The sequence below is a fragment of the Sarcophilus harrisii genome, chromosome 2 (assembly GCF_902635505.1).
Source record: "Sarcophilus harrisii chromosome 2, mSarHar1.11, whole genome shotgun sequence".
NCBI classification, from domain to species: Eukaryota; Metazoa; Chordata; class Mammalia; order Dasyuromorphia; family Dasyuridae; genus Sarcophilus; species Sarcophilus harrisii.
In genome coordinates this window covers 224,187,254-224,214,957 of record NC_045427.1, presented here as the reverse complement: position 1 = coordinate 224,214,957, position 27,704 = coordinate 224,187,254, and the positions used below count along the sequence as shown (strand labels likewise).

The following is a 27,704-nucleotide window of genomic DNA, read 5'->3' as shown; positions in this document are numbered from 1 at the left end:
ATGTAGGTTGCATTTATTTGTTTACATGTTGATTAATCATAAGCGCCTGGAGGCCAGGGACTGTATTTTGCATCTTTTTGTATTCTCAGTTTTTAGCATAGTGCTTGGGACATGCTTAATAAATATTGATTGATGGATAATGGATTGTAGCGAAGAGAGACTTGTGGCTAGCCAATCTATCAGCTAGAGAAGAAAGGTAGCATGGTATAACCCAAAAGACCTGGGTTCAATTTTCACCACTGATACATACTCTTATGTGATCTGAAGGAGCCATTTAACCTTTGAGTATTCTAGGCAACTCTCCGACATAGTACAGATTTGTATTTATAGTGAAGATGCTGACATGTATTGGTAGAGAGAATTTTCTCACCTGGAAATTTTGGTAAAGAAATCACAGATTTGGTCCCTATCCCTATGCTAGCAAAAGTGGTTTGTATATTTTGTTTTAGAGTGCTATGTAAATTCAAGTTAGTTCTCTCTTCTCTGAGCATTTGCATTTTAAAAGAGGAACTGAAGTGAGGAAGGAAGGAAGGTTTAACACATACCGGGAGGAGAGTCAGAGTGGCAGAATTTACAGTACTAGGAAGGAGGAAACTGAAGGGCCTTCTCAACCCAAATGACCACAGAGTCATAGGTGAAGGCTATTCTACTTACTTGGAAATCTCTGTCTCTGTCTTTCTGTTTCTCTCTCTTTATCACTCTGCCTCTGCTTCTCTCCCCCCCCCCCCCCTTCTCTCTTTTCCTCTCTCTCTTTCTTTGTCTCTCTCTTCCTGACTGTCTCTGTCTCTATCTCTCTCCCCTTTTTCCTCCTAGTTATGGAAAAGAAATGTATTCAAATCCCATGCTTTCTAACTGCAACCTTCCCCTTGGGCCAATCCCTTCCCCTATTTCATAGTTCTTCCAATAGGATAAGGGGACTGGGTATCCAAAATCCCATAATCTCATGTTCCCTTTAGCTCTGACATTCCTTCTCCCCTCCTTCCCCCCCCCCCCCAGGCAATTGGGATTAAATGACTTGCCCAGAGTCACACAGCTAGGGAGTATGTTAAGTGTCTGAGGTGAGATTTGAACTGGGGTCCTCCTGACCTCAGGTTTGATATTCTATCCACTGCACCACCTAGCTGCCCCTAGCTCTGCCATTCTAAATCCTTTGTTTTACAAAGAATCTAGCTGAACTGAGAATGGGTTTCCTTCCTTCCTTCCTTCCTTCTGTCCTTCCTTCCCTTCCCCACTTTCCCTCCTTCTTTCTTCCTTCCTCCATCCCCTTCCCCCCCCTCTTCTTTTCTCTCCCTCTCTTTCTTCTTTTGTTTTTCAGCCATTTTTTGATATGAATTGGCAATTTTATTTTTCTAGGTCCAGGTTGAAAACTGACTTCATCTGTATTTCGATCTAATCAGATCTTGAACAGGAGCCTTAGACCTGAGAAAGTAACTCTTTCAGCAAAATTGTTTTCAGAAAAAGGGTTTGGACTGGGGATTTGGTAAACAAGGGACCTTAACTAAAGCAACAATGTAGAGGGGAACTATTTTGCTTTGAAAGAAACTTAGACCAAGGTTCTTCTCTACTGTGCTTGTTTTTTTGGGGGAGCTGTTTATTCTAATTTTTAATCTTGAGAATATAAGCAACACTCTGTCCCCTCCCATATCAGAATGTTGATGTTTTTTTGAGTTAGAAAAAGAGCTCTACCTTGGGAATCTTGATTGCTAATTTTTTTGCACATAGGGGAAGGATTGACAAGGCTAGGAAATAATGAAATTCTATTCCTCTTCTTCCATTATTGAGTTCCTTCTTATTGGTTTTTTTTTTTTTTTTTTGGAATTTATTTCCAGGGCTTTAGAAGAAGACTTTTGAGTGGATGGAATGTCATCTTGAGATTGGATCATAGGATTGTAGATCTGAAGTAGAAGGGACCTCAAGGGTCACATAGTCTAATTCCCTCATTTTATAAGGGAGGAAAATATAAAGACAAAAGTTAAATGAGTTGTCCAATGTCATTTAAGTAAGCATCAGAGAAAGGATGGGAATGCACATGTTTTGACTCAAAATCTATGCTCTTTTCTCATTCTTCTCCCACCCTAGCATACTTTATGTAACCTTCCTCTTAGGGTCTGTTGAGGTTGAACTGAGAAGGGGAAGAATATCTTAATTGGGGTCTCTAATCAATAAACCCTTTTCATCTTATGCTCTTCATCATCTCATTCCTCCTCATAATTCAGAAACTTGAGCAATAGTAGTCAAATGGGAACTTCCCATTCTTTGCAAAAACATGTGGCAGGCTACGGAAACTCTAAAATTGTCCCTCTAGTTTAAGACAGCTGAGAATTTCCCTGTCTTTTTTTTTGTGTGTGAAATGATAGTTTCTTTTCCTCTGTTCTTTTTGGCTGAAGGTTTCCTGGCAGAAAATGCCTCAGATCTCTTACTAAAAGCAAATCATCTGAAACCTGCCTTCCCACTGAAACAGGGTTAAAAGAGAAGGGAATGGAGAAAAGAAAGGGGCTGGAGAGGCTAAGGTCACACAAGAGAAAACAATCTCTTCTAGCTTCTGACTTTGCTTAATCATGTTTGGGTTAATTCGTAGTTAACTGCTGGGAATTGGCCTGGGTAGTAACCAGACCCATTGTTTAGGGAGTCCCCATTGATTATTCCAATGACAAGAACACTGATCTTTAGTTTGGAGACCTGGGATCTCACGATGACTATATCAGTCAATAGTTGTGTGATTTTAAGGCAATCCCAACCTTTCAGTGACTTGTTATTCTTATTAGGGTAATTGGAGGTGAGGTAACAGAGGAAGCAATGCTAATTTACAGTAGCCACGCCTACTAAGAGTATTTTCCATCCAAAATGCAAATACTAGATACCCCAGTACAACAGGTTGGCCAATGCCATGATTCCAAACTACAGAGCAGAGCTCAAACGAATGCTACCTGTGTATATTTGTAGATGTCCTTTTTGAGGCAGTTATTTGAAATAGGGAATCAAGAAGAATCTAATCTACTTTTTCTGGGTAGCAGGTTAAAGAATGTTAAGTCATAGATTCACAGAGCTAGAAGGGAATTTAGAATATAAAACACAGAATGTTAGATCCAGGAAGACCGTGGAACCCAAGGTGTCAGAGCTGTGTGATATTTAGCATAATCAGAGAAACAGATTCCCTTTTGGGCCTCAGTTTCCTCATCTGCAAAATGAAAGGGCTGAACTTTATTGGGGTTGAATCTGAGGACTCTTCCAGCTCTACTTCTACGAATAGATAACTTGCCCAAGATCACAAAGTAAGCTAGTGGGAGCTTTGAGGTGAATTTCCAGTTCAATATTCTATAATTCCAAATGCTCCAAAGTAGTTTATCAAATTTATAGTTGAACTAATAGTGGATTTATGTGAATTGAATGCTCTTTTTATTATTCCTGGTTTCACTACTTATTTCTGTGATTAGAGGCTGGCTTTTGGGAAGAAAAGGGGCTTCATGGTCAAAAAGTAGAGAAGGGAAAGGATCTAAGACCTTCAATTCTCTCCCCATTTTTAGTGTTCTATATATGAAAGCAGACTGGGGGCCTCTTCGAGCTATCCATTCATATTTGGTGAGTGCCTATAGAGAACAAAAGAATAGTTAAATATCCGACCCGAATACTCTTTTAAAAGACCTTATAGTTTAAGACGGGAGAAAAGGAGAAAGATTTATGCGATCTGAAGAGAAACCAGATCTGGAGTGAAACAAGGTTGCCCACTATCACCGTTACTATTTAATATTGTATTAGAAACGCTAGCTTTAGCAATAAGAGCTGAGAAAGAGATTAAAGGAATAAGACTAGGCAATGAGGAAACCAAATTATCACTCTTTGCCGATGACATGATGGTATACTTAGAGAACCCCAGAGATTCTGCTAAAAAGTTAATAAACCCACATAAGTCATCAGCATTCTTATATATCACTAACAAAATCCAACAGTCAGAGTTACAAAGAGAAATTCCATTTAAAGTAACTACTGATAATATAAAATATTTAGGAATCTATCTGCCAAGGGAAAATCAGAAACTTTATGAGCAAAATTACAGACCACTTTTCACACAAATTAAGTCTGATCTAACCAATTGGAAAAATATTAAATGCTCTTGGATAGGGCGAGCAAATATAATAAAGATGACAATATTACCTAAACTAATCTATTTATTTAGCGCTATACCAATCAGAGTCCCAAAAAACTATTTTAATGATCTAGAAAAAATAACAACAAAGTTCATATGGAAAAACAAAAGGTCAAGAATTTCAAGGGAATTAATGAAAAAAAAATCAAATGATGGTGGCTTAGCTGTACCAGATCTAAAATTATATTATAGAGCAGCAGTTACCAAAACTATTTGGTATTGGCTAAGGAATAGATTAGTTGATCAGTGGAATAGATTAGGTTCAAGGGATAAAACAGTCAACAAATATAGCAACCTAGTCTTTGACAAACCCAAAGATCCCAGCTTTTGGGATAAGAACTTACTGTTTGATAAAAATTGCTGGGAAAATTGGAAACTAATATGGCAGAAACTAGGCATTGATCCATACTTAACGCCGTACACCAAGATAAGGTCAAAATGGGTTCATGACCTAGGCATAAAGAATGAAATTATTAATAAATTAGAGGAACATAGGATAGTTTACCTCTCAGACCTGTGGAAGGGGAAGGTCTTTATGACCAAAGCAGAACTAGAGATCATTACTGATCACAAAATAGAAAATTTCGATTATACCAAACTGAAAAGTTTTTGTACAAACAAAACTAATGCAGACAAGATTAGAAGGGAAGCAATAAACTGGGAAAATATTTTTACAGTCAAAGGTTCTGATAAAGGCCTCATTTCCAAAATATATAGAGAATTAACTCTAATTTATAAAAAATCAAGCCATTCTCCAATTGAAAAATGGTCAAAGGATATGAACAGACAATTCTCAGATGAAGAAATTGAAACTATTTCTAGTCATATGAAAAGATGCTCCAAGTCATTATTAATCAGAGAAATGCAAATTAAGACAACTCTAAGATACCACTACACACCTGTCAGATTGGCTAAGATGACAGGAAAAAATAATGATGATTGTTGGAGGGGATGCGGGAAAACTGGGACATTGATGCATTGTTGGTGGAGTTGTGAACGAATCCAACCATTTTGGAGAGTAGTTTGGAACTATGCTCAAAAAGTTATCAAACTGTGCATACCCTTTGATCCAGCAGTGTTACTACTGGGATTATATCCCAAAGAGATTATAAAGAAGGGAAAGGGACCGGTATGTGCACGAATGTTTGTGGCAGCCCTTTTTGTAGTGGCTAGAAACTGGAAACTGAATGGATGTCCATCAGTTGGAGAATGGCTGAATAAATTGTGGTATATGAAAATTATGGAATATTACTGTTCTGTAAGAAATGACCAACAGGATGATTTCAGAAAGGCCTGGAGAGACTTACACGAACTGATGCTGAGTGAAATGAGCAGGACCAGGAGATCATTATATACTTCAACAACAATACTATATGATGACCAGTTCTGATGGATCAGGCCATCCTCAGCAACGAGATCAACCAAATCATTTCTAATGGAGCAGTAATGAACTGAACCAGCTATGCCCAGAAAATGAACTCTGGAAGATGACTAAAAAGCATTACATTGAATTCCCAATCCCTATATTTATGCACACCTGCATTTTTGATTTCCTTCACAAGCTAATTGTACAATATTTCAGAGTCTGATTCTTTTTGTACAGCAAAATAACGTTTTGGTCAGGTATACTTATTGTGTATCTAATTTATATTTTAATATATTTAACATCTACTGGTCATCCTGTCATCTAGGGGAGGGGGTGGGGGGGTAAGAGGTGAAAAATTGGAACAAGAGGTTTGGCAATTGTTAATGCTGTAAAGTTACCCATGCATATATCCTGTAAATAAAAGGGTATTAAATAAAAAAAAAAAAAGAAAAAAAATAAAACAGGGGAGAAAAAACAAACCTATAATAAGCAGAGAAAGAGAGAGGAGAGAGAGAGACAGAGACAGACAAGACAGGGAGAGAAAGAGGAAAGATAGGCACAAAGACAAAAAGACAGAGATAGAGACAGAAAGACCGAGAGAAATAAAATCACAGACCGTGAGGAGATGGGGAATGAAATAGTGGTGGAAGGAAATAACTCTTTCTATCCTTTGCTCTTTAACCCCCTCCACAGATAAGTTGTTGTGTTTCAGTTGTCTTCAGTTTACAGAAAAAATAATTAAGTTTCAGGGAAGTTTTATTGTTGTTCAGTGTGTCCTACTCTTTGTGACCCCATTTGAGGTTTTCTTGGCAAAAATCCTGGAATGGCTTATTATTTCCTTAAAGGATGCTTGGAAATATGATAGAAGCCCATTATACTCCAGTTCTCATACACTCACTTTCTGCAGGTCCTACTCAAGTAATGTCTGTCTTAGAATTATACAGTGGTTAAAGGTGTCTGATAGCAGCAGTGGGTTCAAGAGAAAGAGGAGGCAGGGTGGTATTTTGGAAAGAGCAATGGACTTGGAATCAAAGTCCCACCTGTACTACCTATGCAACAAGTTATCTAACCTTTCTGGGCTGGATTCTGCATATGTAAAATGAGGGAGCTAGAACTGGCTTTTATCTATCTAGCTTCTATGGGTTTATCAAATTCTAAATTGATCATCTCTCCATCCTTCATTTTATAGATGGAGAAACTGAAGCCCAGAGTGGGGAAATAATTTGTTCAAGGCCACAAAATGGGTTATAGTCAGGCTGGTTTTGGAGTAGGATCCAGATTTTTTGATACCCAATCCCTACCTCCAACCAAAGTTTTAGGTAAAGATTTAAAATGTAGTTGCTTATTGAGGGAATAGAGACCTGAGTGGTAGCCCTATCCTATTCTTGGGAGGGGTCTGGGATAAGAGGCAGGTCTCAAAGGCCTCAGAGTCATGAATACTTGGATTTATGTCTTGCCTCTGATACTTACTCTATAATCCTGGAGGAATCATTTAATCTCTCAATGCCACAGGCAATTTTCAGATTAAATGGCTAATCTGCATCCAAGAAGGGGATCTTCACTCTGGGAGCACTTTACACTGAAGAAATCATTGTTTGGGACAAAAATCAACTAACCAATCCAAACTTTGTTTTAGCATAAGGAAAGCATGAACTATGTTTATTACTGTAGGGTAAGGAGAAGTATTTATTTTTCTTTATTTTTGTACCCTCAATAATTTCTACTGAGATAGCTAAAAAGATAGCATTAGTTCCTTTACTTCTCTACAGACTTTGACAATGCCAATCATCTTTTTCTTGGTCTTTTCTTTCTAGGTTTTCACAATGATGGTTTTCTCCTATGTGTTTGACCAATCTTTCTCTCCTCTTTTCTGGATCTCCACTGAAATCACATTTATTGGTAACCCTGAGGTTCTCCTAAGATTCTGTTTTGGTCTCTCTTCTTCTATTGTCCCACTCATTAGCTACCATGGTTTCAATGATCATTTCTATGTAGCTAATTTTTACATCTACTCATCCAGCCCTAAATTCTCTGTAGATCTCTTTCACTCCAGCTGCCAATGGATTACCATTGACATCTTGAACTCAATATGTCCCAAAATGATACCATTATCCTTCCCTCAAACTTCCCAACTTCCTAATTTCCCCATTACTGTTAAGAGCACTACTATCCTACCTGTCACTCGGACTAGAAATTAATTGTGTTCCTCAATTCTTCCCTCTCTCTATTTTCATATCTAATCAGTTGTCAAGTCCTGTCCTTTCCAACTTCCCAACATCTCTTTAATATGTCTTTGTTCTCTAATACTATTCTGGTGCAGGTTCTCAAATCACTTCATGACTGGACTATTGCAATTATTCCGTTGACTGGTTTCCAAGTTTAAAGTCTCTCCTTGTTTCAATCTATTCTGCACTCAGTTGTCAAACTCATCTTCCTAAAGTTTAAGTCTGACCTTGCATGTTATCTTCAGTGATTACTAATGACCTCCAATGAATCAATAAAAAAACTGGTTTTTAGAGCCCTTCTTAAGTAACAAAGCTCTTTCTTCACTCTGTTTTTTATTTTTTTATTTTTATTTTTTTATTTTTTAACTACCCTCCACATGGCTCTGCAACTCATTGACACTTAACCTCTTTGCTGTTCCTTGCACTCCATTTGCATTTGCAACAGCACTGGCTGTGTTGGCCAGAGCTCTATCGTTCCTCATTCCCATCTCCAGGCTTTCTTGGCTCCCTTGAAGTTTTACATAAAATCTCACCTTCTACTGAAAGCCTTTTCCAGTCCTCCTTAATCTTAGTGCCCTCCTTCTGTTGATTATTTCTTATTTATCCGGTGTAAAACTTGTTTGCATTATACTTGTATGTATGGTGAATCCCTATTAAACGGGGCTTTTTGGGAGCAGGGACTTTTTGGTTTGTTTTCTTTGTTTACCTATAGTTTAGCACAAGGCTTGGCTCTTAGTAGGTGATTTAAAAACTCTAGCTAACTGCCTAACTTGGGAGAAAAGATAAAAAAAAATATGCAGAGGATAAAAGGCTGATGAAAATTTATTTACAAAGTCCCGACTAGGAGCAGAAGGGAGTGTACAGGCCTGGGGAAAATAGGATTTAGAGCTTGGCTGGAACTCTGAGGCCATCTAGCTAAATACCTTTATTTTCGGAAGTAGCAAACCGAGGCCCAGAGAAACCAAAATGACTTGCCCAATGCACAAAGGTAGCACAGTCAGACAGCAAAGCTCCAGATCCAATGTTCCTGTCATAATCGCACGGTGGTCTGAGATACGATAGTGGGAACTGGGTAGTCCCAAGGACTAAATGGCCTCCGGTAAAAGCCTTTCAGTCTAAATCTCACGGACAGGATTTCATTGGCAACAATCTCTAAAGAGGGAACTCCCGTGTGTGTGTGTGTGTGTGTGTGTGTGTGTGTGTCCATGGGAATGTGCATGTCCAAGGCGATGGAGTTGGGGCGTGTGTGTCTAACGGGCTCAGTGTGTGTGTGTCCAAGGGGCTGCGGGTGTGTGCGTGTGTGTCCGTGGAGCTGGAGGCGGAGAGCTGCGTCCTAGGCTGAGTAGCGGGGGCGGGGGCTAGGGGCGAATGGGAGGATTTGCATCATCAGATAGGAGTGCGGTGCTGGGTCTGGGGGAGGGTGGGGTGTCTTTTGTTGCCCCCGTGGGCGCGTGTGCAGTTATCGGAGTTCGCTGTCTCCAGCAAACCCTTCTCACGGGGGCGTCCACAGCTGAGACTCGGGCTTAGCGCAGAATTCTAACTTCGTGTTTTGTATTTTTCCTGATACCCTCGGCGTGGGGGGTGACTCAGACCTGCTAGCCAACGTTACCGTCCTGGCCCAGGGCTTCCAAGACTTTACACCTTTAAAAAATTAGCAACTACCTAGAATCAAAGGAAAGCCGTAGATTGGTAAACGCCGAATGTCTAGGCGATTGAGCCACTGAGGACTGGGACTCCAGGCGTGTGTGTGTGAGAGACAGAAAGAGAGCAAAAGGGATTGATTCTACGGCTGGAAGTCGCTGTAGCGCTTGGCAGACGCTCCCTTAGCGGCTGTGGGGGCCGAGCTGTCTGGGAGCCCCGAGGGCCAGCCCCTCTCCTGGGTTGCTGCCGCCTCCTCCTCCTCTCCTCCTCCTTCTCCTTTACCTCCTGCTCCTCCTCCCCCGGCTCGGGCCGCCCGCCCCCTAGTCTTGCTCGCGCCTCCGCCGCCACCGTACCATGCATTGGAGTAGCCGCTAGCCGGGCCAGCCGGCGCGCCCCGTCCGGGATGGGGCAGCAGAGCTCCTGACTTCTTCGTCCTTCCCCCTCTCAACCCTTCGGGGGCATCAGCTTCCCGCTCGAGCATGGAGTCGCCCGCGATCGGGAACAGCGGCAGCTGTGGGAGCAGCGCTGGCCCCCCGGAGCCGCCGGTCCCCGGCCCCGCGGCAACCCCTGGCCCTGGCCCCACGGTGGCCAGCTCTGGCCCCGCTACCGCTGCCGCCGCCGCCGCAGCTCGGGACTCTGAGCGCCAGTTGAGACTTCGGCTCTGCGTCCTCAACGAGATTCTGGGCACTGAGCGGGACTACGTGGGCACCTTGCGTTTCTTGCAATCGGTCAGTGCTGGGGTTGGGCAGGGCGGGCGAGGCGTGGGGGAGGGTCTTGTTTGTATTTGTGTGTGTGCATACCCGCGCCCATCTGGGGTCGGACGGGACAAACAGCGGTCTGGCCGAGCACCTCCGCTGGTCTGCGTTGGAAGTCACGGAACTGGACAGGGGATTGGGTAGTGGCAAGGACGCGCGGCAGAACTGGATCAGTGCTTGCGGACTGAGGTTGGGTAGTGGTGTTAAAGAGGGTCAGCGTTCCGCAGGTTAGGCTGGGCCCTGCACGGGATGAAAAAAAAAAACCATCAACCGGTGTCCAGGAGCCCAGGAGGTCATCTCAGAAAAGTAGGAGCCAGAACCTAGAGGGTTAGGGGGAGGAAGATCTAAAGCACAGGGTCCCCCGGGACCACATGGACTCAGGACTCATATAGTATAAAGCTGTAGGGTAACCCGAGCATGAGGCTCAGACCTTACCGAAAGAGAGGAGGGCATTGCTTCCTTTAGGAACCTGGGGCCGGGGTTGCTAATTCCCAGTAGGAAACATCCCCTTAGTCTGGGCAGTCGTAGGGTCTGGCTGTTGACTTCTTACTAGCAAAAGGCCGGGAGCACCTTGAGGGATAGTCGAGGTACAAACCTTTTCCCAGGTTTTGGAACCCTCCTAGTTTGCCTTCGTGGTCCCAGGGTGGGAAGAAAGAAGGGAGAGGAACCGACCTTATTAGCTAACTTTAGATCCTGTGGTTCCTGTCAATAAAAAAAGACAGAGGTCTTTGCTGAACATTTTCCAGGATTCTGCCTTTCTCTCTTCTCTCCTTCTCCAATGAAATATTTTAAAAATCAGTTACATTCGAGAGGCCAAGTATCCTGTCAGTCTTTTGGTAACTTGTTTAGAATGACGATTTAGTTTAACCCTTTCATCTTAAAGATGGAGAACTGAGGGGCGTGTGTGGAGAGGGGGAGAATGGGTGAGGAAATTAACTTGTCCAAGACCATAGAGCTAGTTAGTAATGATCCTTGGAAGTAGAAACTTTACTCCGAATCTCTCTCACTCTGTTGGCAGCCTTAGAAAGGGAACCTTCCATTGTGAGTCCTGTCTCTGTGTGTCTTATGATTTATCAGTTCTTAGCTGCAGAGCCGAACATTTGAGACCGGTTTGTTAAAGCGATCACAAGAGGGTACTTTTTTAGCACCTTGGAGGAAGTATGTGTTTATGCATGAGATGGAGAGCCAACAGTAAAATGCTTGGATAAAGGCTTTTGGAGTTTAATCTCCAGTCTAATGACTTTTCTGTTTGCACTGTTCCCCCATCGGGGACCTTTGCTACTTTACTTCCCCCCTTACCTCCCAGGAAGCCTTAGTCTTTTTTAATGATGGGCTTAGAGGGAGTAGGATGTGGATCTTGCCTGTATCACCCACCTCCTACTTGGGTCCAGAGAAGTAAGGAGCTTCGAGTTGGAAGGATGATTTTCTTGGGGAAAAGCAAAAGACACTCTTGAACCTTGGAGACTTAGGTCTGAGCCAGTCCAGAACGAGGAGGCAGACCCTTGCTGCTTGGGGGTGGGGGAAGGAGGAGCTTTTCAAACTCTGGTATTGGCCATCTGGCAGGCAAACAGCTTCCCATCCTTGGACCTGTTTTTATTTTCAGTTCTTGACCAATGAATGCTAGGAGCCACCAACTTCTTCTGAGAGGCATGGACTCAATTAAAGGCCAGGAGAGCATGGGAGTTGGCATCTCTTTCTCTCCTGAAACAGCAACAAAAACTCTTCTCAATTTAAAGTTGGCTGTTCATGAATAAAAAATTCAGCCAAGTTTCTCATTAATGGTGAATTTTAAATCCCAGGGTAGTTTTTGGAATGATAGGACTATAGAGCAAAAAGGGACCTATGTTAAGAGATCATTTAGACACTCTTTTTATTTTATAGATCAGGAAAAGCCCAGAACAGGGACTTGGCTAAGGTCAAATGGTGAGCAGTGTTGGGACTCTGACCCTAGCTTTTTATCTTCTAATTATATTTTAATATCCTGTATCTGTTGTGATGAAAGTTGGAAGGGATCATCTAGTCTTAATTTTCTCACCCTAGTTGGGGGAAGGAGTGCTGATGTGGTACTTAAGAGTGACCTGAATTCAAATCCTGTCCCAGATACTTGCTAGCTTTGTGACTTTGGGCACTTATTTCATGGGGACTGTAAAACCAGTAACATAAGATCTGGTTATTATTGAGTTATAGATGGGAAAACTGACCATTTAGACAAAACAGACTCTTCTACAACACAGGTTTCCACCCCTTCCTTTCCTTCTTTACCTTTCAACCTTTCCTTCTTTATATCTTCATTATCCATCCTGGAAGGAATCAGGGAATACAAGCAGATTTGCAAATTCGGTCAGCAAACATTTATAAAGCACTTTTATTACATGCATACCAGGAATTAGGGATACAGATACAAAGTAAGATAGTCCTTGACCTAACAGAGCTTATTCCTATTAATCAGTAGGAGTTGTAATAATGACACAAGTAACAACAACATGCTTGGCATTTGTACAATACTTTATAAGGGAGGAGCACTATTTAAGCCCATAGCCAGTAAATATTTATTGAGCACCCACTATAGGCCAATCATTATACTGAGTGTTTGGGAATCACCTTGTGAGGTAAGTACTATCCTCGAAACAAACAAACAAAAACCCCAGATGGATCTATAGTCTCATTGCTGTGGGCATTTCCTCCTAGCATTCATATCTCTGTCCACCCTTCCTGTCCACTTCCTCCCAGAAGTTTTCCACAGGGGATCTATTCAAGGATCTGGGCCAGGATGAGAGGAAGTTTTCCTCTTTTCCTGATAGCATGATATCATGATTAGAGTACATGGGCAGTCTATCCTCTTGCCATGTAACCTTCTTTTTTCTGATATAGACAGTTCTTTGAGATATTTTATAACATGTTCTTGTTTGTGATGTGTTATAGTTGGCTCACCCCAACCTTGATCTCTCCATTGCTTTTTGGACAAAGAATCTCAACTTGAATTCTTCAGACATTTTTGTGTTAGCATGGCATGTAGACACACCAGCCCAAGAGTATTGGTATTAAAAAGGTTGACCTTCGTTCAGAGGAAAAACTTGATCCTTAGGTTTTACAGATGTTACTATTCTCATTTTTAAGATAAACATCAGAGACCTTTGATATGGCATGATTATACAGCAAGAAAGTGTCAGGATTTGATCTTTTATAATTTTAAGCATTCTACCCTACTTGTTAATTTATTCTAAGCAAAGCATAATTAGGAAAGTGAGTTCCTTATCTTTTCAAATTATACAATGTGTTACTAGGGCAAATGTAAATTGATTTTGTCTGTAGGGGTTAGCCACTGTTTTTATTTAAAAGGATACTTGGGGATATTCCTGATCATCCTATCCTTGTAAGTAGATTTGATTGAAGTTGATGGAAGACAGGAAAATAAATGATGCTTTTTCCATACCTTACCTTATAGCCCTTTAAATCCTTATGCTCAATCCTGAATTCTGTCTGCCATATCTGAGATCAGAGCTTATCAGCCCCCCATGCAGGTGTCAGACTGCATCCTGAGCATGTTCTTAGTTGTTAGCCAGAGAGATTTGCTTACCTTTCTACTTTTCTTGTGTTAGCAAGAAAGATCCCTTAAACCAACCTGCTCTTTGTCTTTATTATCATTCCTGCTAATTAGGGTAGTCTTCTAGTGTGACCAGCACTGACTCTGGCCCATTCCGAGTTAATTCTGTTCCCTTTTCTTTGCCCCAATGGCTTCCTGTCTTCATAATTGGTGGTGGTTACTTGTGGGATTTGCCTTCTGTCTCCTGAAAGAATGTATGGGTAATCCCTCCCTTTAATGATTTGGCAGGGATTAATGAGCTGAACTGGTCTCTTCCAACTTCTATGGCTGATTTTTAAAAAGGTATTGATTAGATGTATTTGAACATCCACTTTTATGGGGAGGGAAGGGGACTGGATCCATGTGAGGCCTTATGGTTGGTTCCATGTTAGGAACAGAAAAGTCTGACATGGTCCCTGCTATCAGCAAGCTGGGAATCTATTTGGGGAGTTATAAACACAGGAAGAGGTAACTAAACTACATGAAACTAAATTATAGGGAATTTCAGGACAGCAAGTGGTATTTTAACTGGCTTGCTTCTAAGACAGTGGGAAGAGTCCTGGGCTCTGGCTTGAACTAGGAAGATTTTGGACCAAATGCCTCTTAATAATAGGGCCTATCGAACAGTAGGTGCTTGTTGACTTAACAGGTTTCTGTGAAGATGCAAAAAGATATACAAGTTTTTGAATTTTAATGATGATGAGTTTTCTAAAGAAAAAATTTTGGACTGATTAAGCCAAGGAAAGCTTTACTGAGCAAGTGAGATATGAGCTGAGTAGAATTGGGCACATTTGTTTGGATTGGATAGGTTGTGTGAATATCTGAAAGCTGTGTGTGTAAGGACTACTTTGCTTTGCCACAGCATAGTACTAGCATCTACCTAAAATTTTCTAGTTCCTTAAGTACAAGATTTGCTTTCCCCATTGACAGGAACAATACCTTTGTATTCTAGAAGTATTTTTCCTTGTTTCAAAGTTTCCTGGAGCACTTGATCTGAATATCTGTGATGGCCTTATCCTTCTGTTCTTTTTATATATGCATTTTTATCACATTTGACTCCATAGAGCCACTCTGCTTCTCTTACATCCAATTCATTTTCAATATATTACTTCTCAGTATCCGGAGTCTTTGAAAGATAGGTTGAATTACAAACAAAGTTCAGTGGAATAAAAGTTCCTTAAGGGCAGTAATTATTATTATTTTTTAATCCCTAGACTTTCATATAGTAGGTATAAGTAAGTGTTATTTGAATTGAATTGAATTCTGACATTTTATAATTATTTGAATAACAGTAGCACAAATAGATTCACACTTTGCTTCTTTGAAAGTAAGGACCTAGCCTTATTCATCTTTTAAAATCCCTGATCATCTAGCACAATCCATTGAACATAGACTCTGAAAAGAGGGGCTAATATAATCCATTCATTTTATAGAAGATTAAAAGATCTAGAGAAGTTTACCGATATATCCACCACAAGGGAAATTAGTAGAGCCAGGTCTTTTGACTATATATCTACTGCCTTTTGCTGTTTGAAGAGTCATATAGAGAAATTGTCAATTTTGGGGAAAAAACCCAAAAAATGAAACTAGGACTAGAGAATTCCTTCTTCATGCTTTATCTTCAGGTTGGACAGTGAGGTTGATAGCCTCTGAAGGTAAATGATTTTTTTCAATAGGAGTAAGAAGAGGACTGGTTCTTTCTTTCTTTTTATTTTTTGCAGGTAGGAGGTTCACAGGTAGGGGCAAATGGGAAACTTGAAGTCCCAGAATGTCAAAATTGGAATAACTCTTAGGAAGAGAACTCAGTAGGAAAAATTGTAATAAGCCTTAGAGAATTAAGGGAACTTACTACTCTGCAGCAAACAGTGGCATCAAAATGGTACCATTTTTTTAACAGCTGGAAAAGAGAAAAACGGAAACGATAAGACACTAACCTTTAGGTCCCAGGTTCATAGAAAGGTTTTCCAGTTCCATGAGTAGAGGATGCAACCTGTAAACAGACCTGGTAGATAGCTTGAGGTTGAGTATAACTAACAGGCTCAAACCTATTGGTAAGTTAGGGTAGGAGGATGGTTATTCCAAGCAAAAGAAAATTTCCTTTTGTATTTTGAACCATTGTCACTTGTCCTGAACTTTTGTCTTGCCACTGGATTCTGGAAGAGTGAGACTGACTCTGCTTCTTTAAAATTCTAATTCTCTTGCAAGTTAAGACATACCCTGACTCCAATATTGTGACATCATTGGTTCTTTTCAAAAGTGACAACCTCTACTATGTGACTTAATTCCCACCTTTTCTGACATGTATAAAATACTTTATGTATTTTTCTTTTTCTTTTTATTGATTAAAGCATATATGATGAAAGAGGGGAGGGGAGGGGTTTTTAGAGTTGTCATTCATTTTTAAAAAGTTATTCTTACGTAGAGCTTCATTATTGACTTCAAGGGTGTGCTACCCATTCACCACAGCCTTATTTCATTTATTGAACTCATTTGCTCATGGATGTTGAGTTGGAAGGCCCTTTAAAAGTCACGGAATACTGTGTTCTTATTTAGGGAGGTAAAAAACAGATTAATTAACAGAGATTAACTTTTCTAAGCCAGGGTCAGAGTTACTAAGGCTAGAGATTGTATTTTATTGCAAATTCCATTGATTCTACTTCATGTTGAATTCCCCTTTATTTTATTTATTTATTTATTTTATTAACTTGTATTTTTAATATATTTTTTTTATTTAATAGCCTTTTATTTACAGGATATATACATGGGTAACTTTACAGCATTAACAATTGCCAAACCTCTTGTTCCAATTTTTCACCTCTTCCCCCCCCCCCCCCTCCCCTAAATGGCAGGATGACCAGTAGATGTTAAATATATTAAAATATAACTTAGATACACAATAAGTATACATGACCAAAACATTATTTTGCTGTACAAAAAGAATCAGACTCTGAATTATTGTACAATTAGCTTGTGAAGGAAATCAAAGATGCAGGTGTGCATAAATATAGGGATTGGGAATTCAATGTAATGGTTTTTAGTCATCTCCCAGAATTCTTTTTCTGGGTATAGCTAGTTCAGTTCATTACTGCTCCATTAGAAATGATTTGGTTGATCTCGTTGCTGAGGATGGCCTGATCCATCAGGACTGGTCATCATCTAGTATTGTTGTTGAAGTATATAATGATCTCCTGGTCCTGCTCATTTCACTTAGCATCAGTTCGTGTAAGTCTCTCCAGGCCTTTCTGAAATCATCCTGTTGGTCATTTCTTACAGAACAGTAATTGAATTCCCCTTTAAGAATTCTATCTCAATGCTGGTTCCTTCCAAAAAGTCTCAGTTAAAATCCCACCTTCTGCAAAAAGACTTTGATTGTTTTCCCTTCTCTCAGAAAACATTTGCAATTTATCTTATCTCTGTCTCTCTCCACATATGCATGTATATTAGTTAATACATATGTATATATGTATATACATACAGTTGATGTATATGTGTATATCATATATCTTATATGTATCTTGTCTCCCCTATTATTGTTCCTGATTTTACCCCCCCCTTTTTTTTTTTTAATATCCCTAGTACTCATCACAGCACATAGTAGGCATTTGATAAATGATGTTGACTTGACTTTGAAGTGTGCTATAGTGGAATTGATTTTTGAGTTTTTAAAGTTGTTTTTCTTCACCTCTAAAATGAGGGAGTGAGAGCAGGTGACCTTTTAAGTCCTTTTTAGCTCATTACTTCATGATTTCGTGTATCTTAAAACTGTGGTGGGACCTTAGAGATTAGATAGACCAGCGGCTTCCTGCACCATACCCATGTTCCTTTGATAACATCCTTGATCCAGAGTCATCCTGCTCCTGGTCTCATTGTCCAAGAGACAGTAAGGCTCTCCTTTCTCCTGTAAGAAGGCTCTGGGAGGGTTTGTGTCCCTGCTCAAAGATAACCCACATCCTACTCTAGCTCTTTTTGTAACAAACCCCTCCAACACCCCATCCAGTTGTTTTCATTTAAACTTGATATACAGAGACAGTACAGTGAGGAGGAGGAGAGGAGAGTGGGGGTGGGGTTGGGTTCTTTTAGTCAAGGGTAAAACTGCACCTGGACTGGCACCTGTGACAATATTTGAAAGCTATCTTAGGAGGTGAAGGACTGTGAACTGGGAAGAGGAGAGAAGACAAGCTTCTTAATTCTAGATAAGGGTGTCTTTCCTACTTATTTACCTGTGCTTTACACCTATGGATTCCTTCTTTCCTTTTGCAGACTGGGGATTATAATTTACCATCTGTTTCACTGGGAAGAAAGGATTCATTAGAAATGACTCTGACTGATATTGGGGAAGATTGAAGGCAAAAGGCAAAAGGAATGGCAGAGGGTGAAATGGATAGATAATGTCATTGAAGGAACAAACATGAGTTTAGACAGACTTCAGGAGATAGTAGACCGAAGGACCCGAACAACAATCAAAATCTGTTTCACAGGTGATTAGATTAGATAAGGGTAGAAAGTTTTCTGATATCCTAAAGTGTCTGGTAATTATTCTCTTCTTCCCAGTTGCTTTCTCTCAGTACAGTTTATAGAGTCATAGATTTAAATGGAAGTTTGACAGGGAATCCTTTCATTTTTTAGAAGAGGGGGCCAAGGTCACACAGCTACTAAGTATCTCAACAGAATTTAAAGTCAAATCTTTTTGACTCCTTGTCTCAGAAAGCCTGCTTTGTAGAGCTGCAGCTTCCAGAGCTTTTTCTGCTTACCAGAACTGCCCCTCCTACCTTGGAGGCTAAAGCATTGTTAGGGTGACTGGTGATAGGTGGAGTTTGAAGAAGGGGGAGGGAAGAGCAGGAAATAAGCATTTATTAAGTGCCTGCTATGTTCTGGGCTCTGAGCTAAGCACTTAGACAAATATTATCTCATTTTGATAAGAATCTAGCCTTGCGCTGGGGAATGAAGGTGGGCTGTTTGGCCTCTGTGGGCCAGGCCATACTAGAATTATCTTGCAGAGGAATTGTCAGGGGGTTTCCAAGGCTGTGAAGGGGAGGAGGGAAGCCTTCAGCCAGTTTGATTTCTTTTATGCTTTTGCTCTTGAAAGACTAAGCAAACATTTTCATTTGATTATGATGTCTCTGACCTCTGTCATATTGTGGTGGGATACTTAATCTATGTTTACATAGGGGTTTCATTGTAGAGTTTGCTATTGACAGATGATCCCTTGATCTTTACATTGAGGAAGTGAAGCTCTTTTTGGGAGGGTAGCTCAGAGAACCAGAAAGCAGAGGTAGTAGTCATTGGAGCCAGGAAACATGGGAGGATCTTTGCTGCCTTGGTGGGAATGGTTAAACCTCTCCTGTTCATTCCTGTTTGTACCAACTGGGCTTCTGTCAAAGCAAGAGTGACAGACTGGAAAAGCCCATCTGTGTCCTTGTCTCTGAGTAGGGCTGAGCCATAACCTTCCTCAGGCAGCCCCCTGAAGATCTACAGAGGCTTTGGCATGGAATGGGATGGTATGACTGGGGACAAGTCACAGCATAACATCATAGGTTTAGAGCTGAAAGGATCTTCAGAGGTCATTTTGTGTAGCCCCGATATTTTGTAGGTGAGCTGAGGTTCTGACAGGTTTAAGGGATTTGTCCAAGGGAGCCAGCTTCTTTGATCACAAATCCAACACTCTTGGTATTGCATTATTCTCTGATCTTGTCTTCCTCTAAAATGGGGATAATGCTTTATAAATGTGACCTGCTCTAGTTATTGATAAGAAGAAAAATTCAGACTGCCAAAGTTTGCTGTAACAGTGGTAAACTGTCTTTTTACACATTTAAAAATTATTTAATAATAATTTACAAACCTTCCCCTAGGATATTTTTCATGAAGTTATATTTATGGCTATTTGGAATATTTTATTACTATAAAAATAATTTTGACCTTTAGGACCTTTTGAAAAGTTTTAGGGACCACCAGAGGTGGTCCATACTTTGGGAACCTATGTAGATAAATATCTTCAGTGTTCTGAGTTTGTTTTTTCATCTGTAAAATAGGAAACAACTACCTGTCTCAGGTTTGTAAAATGTCCTACATGAAAATACTTTGAAAATATTTCTCTGAAACTTTATAGTTTACAAATATTTTCCCTCAACAATCCTGTCATTAGATAGGGTATTATCCCTAAGTAAAGTTCACTGAAGTTGAATAGTCACCCAGTGATCACTCACCTGGTGAATGCCAGAGTTGGGTCTACAACTCCTGTCTTTTTGACTAGACACTGTAATAGAATTGCAACCAAGGGCTTTTGAAGTCTATAGGAAAGGAGGGAGAGCTTAGTATACTATATTATCTGGGGAGGTTTCCTGGAGGAGGTGGGACTTCACATGGGTGGGGCCCAAGGAGAGCTAGCCCAGTACGTTGTGGTTGGGGCTGACAGGGGAGGGTATCAGCCACAAGCTGAAGAAGGGTTTGTTTACTTTTACTTTGGTCCTCCCTTCCTGTATGAGCATAGGTTGAAGCTGTAGAGTGGAAGCTTTGAGAGGGAGTCATAGGTCCCTGTTTTGGGACTTCTAAGTGCAGAGCTCTGTACTGGGGATAAAAGAGAGCCATTAGAACACAAGACACAAGCTTAGAGAATTAAAATGTATAATAGTATTGGATTTGGCATTAAAGAGATGCAGAACAAAGTGCAATCATTATGAAGTTATAAGGGGAAGGAGCCTAAAGAAAGGCTACTCTGAGAAGATAACATTGGGAATTTGAGATTTATGAGATAAATAATAGAGGAGAGCAGGCAGGGAATGAGTGCATTCTAAGTATCAGGAAGTAGTGTGAACATGGGAGATTGGTAATAGTGTGATGCTCTGGGAACATCCTAGCAGTAGGGTAATTTTAGATGAATTTGGAAATAGTAGTTTCAACTTCCTAGGAAGGTGTTAGTGAGTCACAGAAGATTTTTGAGCAAAGGAATATCTTGACTAGAAGAAGGATTTGTTATGGCCACATTTGAAAGGTGAATTGAAAGGATATTTGCGAATAGAGGCAAAATAGACATCATTGTTTAGATTTGCTTTTGATTTTTTTCCCCTAAGCTTCCTTTACTAGTAAAGTATAAGATTACAGCACTTGAATTGGAAGGAACTTCAAGTTAAGATCATCCCAATAGAAAATGGTTGTAGTTGGATTTGAATCCAGGTTCCCTGACTCCAGGACCAGGACAGTAGCTCTGTCCACTACCCTCCTTAAAGGATCGTAGGCAGTATCTCCTGGTATTTCTGCAGTATTTTGTTAAAAAGCTTTCTGACCACTTTCTGAACGCTAAAAAGCATTGGTAGGATAAAAGGTAACAGGACATAGTTTTCAGCATTCATTTTTGTAAGATTTCATGTTACAAATGTTTTCCCCTTCCTTATTTTCTTCTCCCCTTCCTGACAGTAAGCAATCTAAGTTATACATGTACAGTATTTTTAAACATATTTCCATATTAGTCATGTTGTACAAGAAAAATCAGACCAAAAGGGGAAAAACCACTAGAAGGTCACTTAAATTCTGATCTTTTTTGAGAATACTTTTTAAAAATTGTTATCACCATCCCTAATTTTGCAGATGAAGAAATTAACTTCTTTAGTATTTTTTTCATTTTGTCAAATTTATTTTTTAAGTTGTTTTCTTCAGTTATTTCTGTGATTTCTTTTTTTCAAGAGTAATTGGCTTCAAGTAAAATACTATTTTAAAAAATAGGGTCAAGGAAGTTTTGACTATTTAGAGTTACAGAGGAAAGCTATGACCTAATCAGTACTAAATAAAATATGTAACTTAATTCTGCCTGCTTGATTTCCAGCAGAAACCTCACCTACCTTGGCTGAAGCAACATGGCATTCAAGTATTTCTACCTGGGTTCAAGGCCTAACATGCTGCTTATTAATAGCCAAGTACCTGGGTCAGATCACTAAGCCTTTTTCTCTTCTACACAATGAGGATAATGTTACCTGTCCTATCTTAAGAATGGTAGAATGGTAGTAAGACTCAAATGAGATAAAGGATTTTGTAAACTCTCAAGAGCCAAACAAATGCAGGCGGTTATTTTATCTGATCCATGATTCTGGCTGCCAGGTTCGAATTCAGTTTGTCAAGGAATCTTTAGATATAGGAGAAAACTACAAGAGGAAAAAAAAGACCAAACTTTGATCAAACAAAACAATTGTATTTCCTGAGGTCTTTTATTTTACTTGAAGACAGGTACACTTATGTAGGGGGAAGATAAGGTCACATTTGAACCCAGAATTCAGGTCTGGTATTCTGTCCACTGCCCCACCTAATTGCCTTGGAATTAGACCAAGGGAAAAAAAAAGGTAGTGGAGAGATAGTAATGATACCTATATGCAAATAAAAATGAAAAATAATTCTATTTCATCCTTCCCCCAAACACTCCTTCTTCCCCCAAAACCACCACCGACCAAAATTAGTAACCCTACAACTAAAATCTACCAAGGAAACTCTTCTTCAGAATTTAATTTAATTTGAACAACCCTGGGGAGCTGTTCCACAGCCAATGATGACCAGTATCTGATTAGCAGCTATAGGTTAGACAAAACTAATTTAGTTCACTTTTGGTGGCCAGTAGGTATATCAGCTCCCTGTTGAGTCTCCCGGATTAACACTAGTCTTTTCCCTTCTATGTTGCTCTGAACTCAGCTCCCAGAAATAACCCAAAGCCTATTAATTAGGGTCCAGGCCAAGGGGATGCATTGCTAATGAGGAAACCTACAGGTCTCTCCTTAGGTAACTTGTAGAATGGGTGGGGCACATTTTCTCCGGGGACCTCCTGCTGATACCTGCATCTGTCTGTCGCCACATTTCAGGAGCCATTTGTCAACAGATGTTGCCAGATGTTGTGAGCTAGGGAAGGGGGTGGGGAGCAAGATTGGGGAAGCCCTTCCTGTTTGCTTTGATGGGAACTAGCAACAGTCATAAAGTGTAGGCCAGAGGGTGGTGTTTTCTCTTTAAGTGAGACAGCTGGGATCAGGGCCCAGCAACAGGTCATAGGTCTCATCCCCTTCTTAAATGCAGACCTTGAAATGGAAAGGGGGGGAGGGCCAGTGGAGAAGAAGGCTGGTCTGGGTGTTCTGGATAGGACTTGGGGAAGAATTTGTAGAACCTGAGAAAGAACCATGAGTGTTTCAGGGTTGAGGTGACCCAGTATTTAAATATTCCTTGAGGATGAGGATAGGGTATTATTTAGTCTCATGAAGAAAGTAAATTGTGGGAGAGAGAACGCTGGATTTATAGTCGAAAAAGATTTAGTCCCTGTGTGACCTTGAGCAGCTCAAACTTTGCAGGGTTCCCAGCTTCCTCATCTGAGGACTGTTTTCTTGAAGTTTTGAAGTCTTCCTTCCTCCCTACCCACCTTCCACCATCATACAGGGGTCCTCAAACTATGGCCCTCGGGGCCAGATGCAACAGCTGAGGACGATTATCCCCCTCACCCAGGGCTATGAAGTTTCTTTATTTAAAGGCCCACAAAACAAAAGTTTTTGTTTTTACTATAGTCCGGCCCTCCAGCAATCTGAGGGACAGTGAACTGGCCCCTTATTTAAAAAGTTTGAGGACCCCTGATAGCACCATACTTTCACCACAGTAGGTGCTTAAATGAATAATGGAGAGGTCTTTTTAGTGACCTCTAGGTTCTCCTGGGCTTAAGACTCAGTCCTGTTTTCATCATGAGAAACCTCACAAGCAAAAGAAAAGGAGGAATGAGAAACTCAAAGCAGAGCAGGATGATATTTCATAGATTTGTAGGATTTAAGCTGGAAAGAAGCCTTTGCATAAATCCTTTTGCCCCTATTTGATAGACAAGGAAATTTGGGGTGAGGAAAGGGGTCAATTAGGGCCAGATCTAGTACTAGAACCCAGATGCTCTATTTCACTGGCGTGAAATCAGTCTGGAGCCTCTGGCCAAGCCTTGTGGAATGTGAAGCACCTAGTCCAAACACATCATTTTACAGATGAGGAATAGGCTTGTGATTTGCCTATAATCACAATTAAACTGAGGAATATTGAAGCTCCTCTTTGCAAATTCAGTGCTTTTTTCCAGTGGTGAAATTCAGGCTGGTAAGGGATGATATTTAATTCACAGGCAAGTGATTGGAATTAACCTTTTGGCATAGAGCTAGTCCCAATGGCCCCTTCCTATTGGTTCCTTTATCTTCTTAGGTTTTCTGAGAAATCTGTAACCAGGAGGCTGGAAGGGGTTCAGTGTCTGAGAGAAACCTGACTTTTTTTTTTTTTTTTTTGTCCTATGGTAATTTGTATGTCTGTCCAAAAGTGTCTTAAGAATGATGGAGGGCAGGAGAGTGAAGGTAGCTTTGTTTGTTCCCTTTTTCTGCTTCTATGGTAGAGCGGTATTGGGGGAGGGGAGGCAGTCTCTGACAGTGAGGAGGAGGAGGAGGAGTCCGAGTTAGTTCCTTTTTAAGTGGGGCAGAGGAGGGAGGACTATGGTAGGAAGCCCTTGCAACATCAGCTGCTGAACTGGAATTTCCCATATCTGTCTGCTCTACTTCCCAAATCTTACTAACTTCCTCCAGGTCACTCCATGGATGTTTAGTATAGGGGAAAAAGGTTTTGGAGTTATGGGTCCCAGCTCTGTTACTTTCTGTGAAATGGGGCATCCCTAACCAGTGTCCCATTTCAGAGGAGAGGGATTGGATTAGATCTTTCCCAATGCTTAATCCTGTCAATCAGTGATGATTTAATGATAGCCCAAACTGCCAAAATGTCACAGGACATAGTTCAGCTCAGGTTTGAATTGACCCTCTTATTACTGCTGTACGGCTGCCCATCAATCTTAGTTCAATCAGAGAGTATCTTTCAGACTCTTCTGCCAGCCTCTTAGGTCAGTCTTGATTGAAAGCTTGAAAGGCAGGAATACTGCCCTCTGTTTTCATCCCAGATTTCAGGCTTTAATTTAGATCCATAATCCATTTCTGGAGCCTAGAATGAAGAACTAGAAGGAATTCTAGAACTTAGAATGCCAATAGGAAAGATACCTTAGAATATAAAACATAGACCTTTAGAACTGGAAGGGTACCTTAGAACCTACAATGTGGGAATTGGAAGGGTTCCTTGAATCTTGAATACAGAATATAGCATGTGGGACCTAGAAGCAGGAACCTTAGAACCTAGAATTTCAAATCTAGGAAGAACCTTAGACAATAGAATTGCGAGTTGAATATAGAAAGAATTGAGAGAGACCTCAGAATGAAAATTTCAGAGCCAGAAATGGTCATCAAATACTCACTAATTTCTTCTATATAATTTTCTAATGCTGCTACTTGTCTCCCTGACTAGACAAGACAGTAAATTCTTAAGGAAGGGTTGGTGGAACCCAGGATCTGAGATAGTCCTGGAGCAAGGAATTCTTAACTGTTTTGCCAGCATGCCTCTCTCCCACAAACCCCAGGTTCATTTCCTTGGGGTCATCGGCATAGTTTTCTTATCGTTTCCTCTTCTTGCTCTCTTCTTCCATGAAGGCCAATCCAGTTTCTTCAAATATATATGTATATGTACAATATAATACAAATCTCCAGGTATAGAGAGTGTTTCAGGAAAATGTTTTTTTCAGACTGAAAGAGATCAAAGCATCTGCGGACAGAGATATTCCTTTCTTGGAGTGATCCACTACACAATTAAATGAGAAATCTGGAGTAGGAAGTAAAGCAGGGGTCCTCAAACTTTTAAAATAGGGGGCCAGTTCACTGTCCCTCAGACCGTTGGAGGGCTGGACTATAGTAAAAACAAAAACTTTGTTTTGTGGGCCTTTAAATAAAGAAACTTCATAGGCCTGGGTAAACGTCCTCAGCTGCCGCATCCAGCCTGTGGCAGTAGTTTGAGGACCCCTGAGTAAAGGAAAGGATGGTGGGAAAACAAAACCTATTTATTATACTGTGAGTCTCTGGAGGGGGAAGGCAAGGAGGCTTTTTGTCTTATAATTTTTTTTGCATACTCTACATCTTCAACATGTTCCTAGTTACTCAGTAATTTAAGTAGACATGTTTCAGTTTGAAGTTTTCTTTTTTGGGACCTCTTTGGACTAGATGGACACCTGTCTCTATGGGTTAAGGGTAGTTTTGTTTGGCAGAAAGAGATGAGAATGAATATTTGTAAATATTTATAAGTAGGTATTTATAGGTAAAGAGCTGGAACCCATTTTAATGTCATGGATTCCCTTCCCTTTTGTATGTTCTTTCTTAACTTCTTAGAATAATCTTTAAAATGCATAAAATAAAATATGTAGCCTTAAAAAGGAAACAAGTTATTGAAATATTAATAATAATGTTTCTAGGATTTCCCCCTTAAATCTCTCCATGGACCTTAAGTATAAGGGTTTCAGGGTTTTCCCAGAAGATTCAGTGAGCAGGACATGGATGCCACAGGAGAGGATGTTAACTCAATTCCTAGTAACAAAGTCTTCTCTGTCCCAGAGCCTGGTGTGAAATTTATTTCGGCATTGAGTTTGGTGCTCCTCCATGTGAGAGTTAGAGGAAAGAGGGGAACTGATGTTCTCCATCAGTCCTACATCACTCTCATTTGGAACTGGTAGGGCAAATAGCGTTGATGACAGTCACCCTGAAGCTTGCAGGCTAGCATGTTCTGTTATATTTAGGAGTGTACAATGAATGTCAGAACTCAGAAATCATGACCGTAGAAATCATACTATGTTCTATATTTAAGGCAGGAAGAGCTCTTAGGGATCCTTCAAAGTTCCCTCAAAGTCCCCAATCTTTTCAATGAGAATTCCCCTTTAAATTTTAAAAAAAAATTTGTTTTTGCATCACCTTCATTTTCATAGTTTTATTCCTCCCCCCTCCTCTGCACAGTGTCATCCCTGGTAACAAAGAATATGAAAGAAAAGAAAGAAGTTCAGTAAAATTAACTACTAATAATATATAATAATATAACATTATAATGGAGAATAAGCAGTGTTTTGCAAGTCATAGTCTCCCACCTCTTTAAAGGAATGAGAAAAGTGCATTTTTTTATTTGAACAAAATTCTTGACCAAACTGGGACCAAACTGAGTCATTATAATTATTGAATGTTCAGACATTTGAAAAAAACTGACACTTATAGTTATGTTATAGTTTTCTTTATATTTTTTTATCCATCATTTCTTATAGTACAATAATATACCTTACATTCATGGGCCATAATTTGTTTAGCCTATGCCCGATTGATGAATGGCTACTTTGTTTCCAGTTTATTGCCATTACAAAAGGTGGTGTTTTGGTGCATATGAGATTTCTCTTTGCATTTTTCCATTTTTGACCTTGTAGTCAAAGCAGTCGTATCTCTGGGGCAGAGAGCATAGGTTTTGTAGTCACCTCTTTTTAATATAAACATGATGGCATCTTGTATTGTTTTTTGTTACTGGAGAAGATACATATTGACATGCATTATGAATTCAAGAATGCATTTAAATTAATTTGTGGTTATTAGTCGTAATCACATTTGAAGAATTGTAATTTCATATAGGTGTAATGCATAATTATTTCATCTTTAGAATGTATGTTTGCTGAATACAGATGAAAATGCTTTGTATGTATGTGAATTTATGAGTCAATTGAACTTCCTTCTGCTGTCTTGATCCCTGGTATCCATTGCCCATTGCTAAGCTAATTCTAGTCCCCTGATTTTACAGATGAGGAAAGAACACACAGGTAATAGGTAGCAGGTGTTATTTGGTTACAATATAGTTGGCATTTCCATCATGCCGTACTGCTTTTAACAGAGACTCAATCAGACGGTACTTTGGAATACAGGACATAAGATTCTTAGAATGTTAACATTAGTAGAACACAAAATGTTAGAGCTGGAAACAACCATAGAGCATAGAAGGGAACCATAGAACATAGACTTCTTGTATCCTGGATCCAAAACTTTGATTCTGTTACTTACTGCCTATGTGAACTTTGGGTTAGTCATTTATTTCAACCCTGTGAGATTCAGTTTCCTCTTCT

The 27,704-nt window shown here is 40.1% G+C and overlaps 1 protein-coding gene across 1 annotated transcript in view; it reads left to right on the top strand.

Moving 5' to 3' along the window:
* The first annotated feature begins 9,194 nt into the window (after positions 1-9,194).
* Positions 9,195-27,704, top strand: part of PREX1 (phosphatidylinositol-3,4,5-trisphosphate dependent Rac exchange factor 1) — a 204,638-nt gene continuing 186,128 nt past the window's right edge. Inside the window, exon 1 of the mRNA XM_012539711.3 lies at positions 9,195-10,104. Coding sequence (XP_012395165.2) covers positions 9,856-10,104 — 249 coding nt within the window. The 5' untranslated portion in view covers positions 9,195-9,855. The remainder of the gene's footprint in view (positions 10,105-27,704) is intronic.